The following is a 2,900-nucleotide window of genomic DNA, read 5'->3' on the forward strand; positions in this document are numbered from 1 at the left end:
CGGCTCCTCGATTGAGGATGGGCAGCAAGGAGGAGCAAATCTTTTTCATATTCATGAGATTATATGCGAATGTCGGGAAATGACGAACGGGGACCCCCGAAAGATTTGGCAAGGTTCGCGGACGGCCCTCAAATGGCAATCAGGGTTCCGTTAGTCGAAAAAGTTGCTGGGCTGTTCGCTCGCCAGCTCCCGAGGCTAATTATCCGACGATTAGCGGAAGAAAGGAGCCCGCGTCGTAAAGGAAGCTCGAGTTCACGTGGCAGAGGTACGACAAGGAGCAGGAGATGAATCCGATAGCGGCGGTCCCAAATGACTTACCAGCTTGCCTGTTTGCTCTCTACAGCAGTTTAGTGAACCCGACGTCGCTCCAGTGAGAAGGCTGGTGGTTGCTCGGTATCCGGTGGAGCGGGCAGAGCACTCAAGAAGGTAGGCGGGCGAGCAGGACTTGAGTGATCTATGAAGACGAAGGTATCCAGGGTGCGGAATTCAAGGCGTCTGTCGGGTACGGAATGCTTGTTGTTAATAAATGAGGAGCGCTGTACCGAGGAACAGAGGTGAAATCTACAATTAAGGATGCTTCCCCGACGATTCCCTCTCGAGGAATGTATCCTCCTTGACTTCTTGCAGTTCTTCCGCTGCTCAGTTCTCCTCGCTCCAGGATTCACGCGTCTCGTTCTTTCGGGAATCTCATCCGTTTCTCCTAGATTCAGGCCTTCGCTGAGAATGAATGCGCTCATGAAAGATATCCCGATCCCGTTCTTGATCTCCGCGCTCGATTGATTCGATTCTCAGTGTTTTCATTTCCTCGGTCTTCATGAAGAGTCTTGTTGCTCGCAATAGAAGGACCGAAAATGCTGATCCGACGTAACAACCAGAGAGTCACAACTGATGAGAGCTGACCAGCCCTAACAGCAAGAGAATGTTTGTCATTGTTGCCTTGAGTGAAAAATTCCTCGCCGCTCCACCCAACTGTTGCGTGGGGTGGTCAGTTATCTCCGAGTGCAGCATTCTTCCTCAAAAATAACTCAAATTTGTTTAATTACGACGAGAATGAGAACGTTGCCGGTCACAGGCTAGCCAACAGCAGCATGCAGAAGCCACCCTCGCATCTGGGGCGCTTTATACCAAGCTGTCTCCTCTCATTCCTCGACCAGTCCCTAATTCCCCTCGGTCGCGCGGTCATCTATCCCTACAACCGGACGGTCAGCATCCAGCACTAGGCAGATTCTACGTCGGCAGCGTTCTACGAAGTAGTTGCACGCTTCATTTGGCAAAATCATCGAAGTTAAGCCTCTCGTTCCCTTCGATTCCGGATCGGCGAGATTATTTCGTATTCTGTTAGGGGCTCGCAAAGTAGTAGCAGCAGCTACGTCTACAAGGGCGCGCACAGATTCACGAGTTTCGTCAACAGCGAATGTTGCGCTTTGTGCGAATTCCTCTGGACTTTTGCTGCTTATGTCCCTGCTGCTTTTGCCGCTGGTGCTCTATGCGGCACGAACGAGTTTAGGCGTCAGTTTATCTTGATTCGCCTCTTTCAGCGAAATTCTTCGGCAACATCGAAGTGCGCTGACGACATCAGCACATGGGTCACTACGAGCCGCCGATTCCGACTGTCACAGCAGAACTTTCGGAACATCCTCTGGATGTTAGAATAATTGTGCTGACTACGATATACGCAAGCTGGGGAATGCCCCCCTCCTGGCCGGGATGCCTGAGCATTATTCGGCAAATAATTTCCTCGATCCTCACTGTACCCATCCTTCCAGGCAATATGTCGAATCCAAGCGAGAGCGTAGCGGGCACGTACCCACAGAAGGAGTCGAGTTTGACGGATCACGATGACCTTCACTCTCTCACGCAACTCGTCGATCATCCCAAGAAACTTCACAAAACTCTTTTCAAACTGATTGATAAGAAAGAGGTGAAGAAAATGTTGCCGCCAAGTCTGAAGGTAAGTATCTTCTCTATTCACCACTTCCCCCCGTATGATGCGTGGAGAGACCACCGATGGTCCAATCCGCAGAGATTCCCGCGTAGATCGAGATCCCCGATCAGAGTGGAGATCTGAGGACTCGCCTCTTTCCATTCCAGAAGCTGAAATCGAGCGCGATAAGAGAGCTGTGCCTGCAGAAACTGGAGCAAGTTTCGAAGGAATCGATCGTTAGGATGATCGTAGGGGGTGAGCATTCTAGCGTATTCTGAAACTATAACCCGTTAACTTTGTCACCGAGACCAGTTAAGCGGAGCAAATACTTACGCAAAAAAGTAGCTTGCATGTGTACGAGGGGGTGGCTTGAACAAACTCTCGGCTGGGGCAATGCGCCGGACGGGCAGAGGACCGCGGACATTGCGGTGGGCTGTGAGCAGGAGCGGCGGCGGCGGCGGCGGCGGCGGCAGGAAGAACAGCGAGAAGACTGGAGGAAGAGTACGGGTATGGGTAAAACTTGCAATGCGGTCTTCTCACGCTCCAAAAAGTTTCTCTGTAGCTGCAGCAGCCATCGTCGTCGCTGCTGTCGTCGTCGTTGTCGGGGAAAGAAGGGTTCGGAGCGGTCCAGGCCGAGTTCAGCTCGACTCTGGCCGGCAGCTAGCTAATGGTGTGTTCTGAAGCCCAATGGTCATTATGGTAACGCAATGTGCGTTAACATTAAAACATACGTCCATCCGTCTGCAGCCGCTGCGTACCTCATGCACTCACTCACTCAGTCACTCACCCGGTTTGTTCGCATACACGCAACACAACTCATTAAAACACAAGGGACCACCGGAGTGCAACAACAAATTTGCTTTTCGAGCCTTTTTGCCTCGAGTAATGGCTCGTGGCCGACCGGCTGGCTGGCTGACTGACCGACGAAAGGTTTTCCCTGCTCGCTCGCGACGATTTAATCCCCATTCCCCCCCCC

At 52.1% G+C, this 2,900-nt stretch overlaps 1 protein-coding gene across 1 annotated transcript in view; it reads left to right on the forward strand.

Moving 5' to 3' along the window:
* The first annotated feature begins 1,771 nt into the window (after positions 1-1,771).
* Positions 1,772-2,900, forward strand: part of LOC100904471 (uncharacterized) — a 14,375-nt gene continuing 13,246 nt past the window's right edge. The window contains exons 1-2 of the mRNA XM_003744254.1: positions 1,772-1,951; positions 2,092-2,179. Of these exons, the coding sequence (XP_003744302.1) occupies positions 1,772-1,951; positions 2,092-2,179 (268 nt within the window). The remainder of the gene's footprint in view (positions 1,952-2,091; positions 2,180-2,900) is intronic.

The sequence above is a fragment of the Galendromus occidentalis genome, unplaced genomic scaffold (assembly GCF_000255335.2).
Source record: "Galendromus occidentalis unplaced genomic scaffold, Mocc_1.1 scf7180000077463, whole genome shotgun sequence".
Classification (NCBI taxonomy): domain Eukaryota; kingdom Metazoa; phylum Arthropoda; class Arachnida; order Mesostigmata; family Phytoseiidae; genus Galendromus; species Galendromus occidentalis.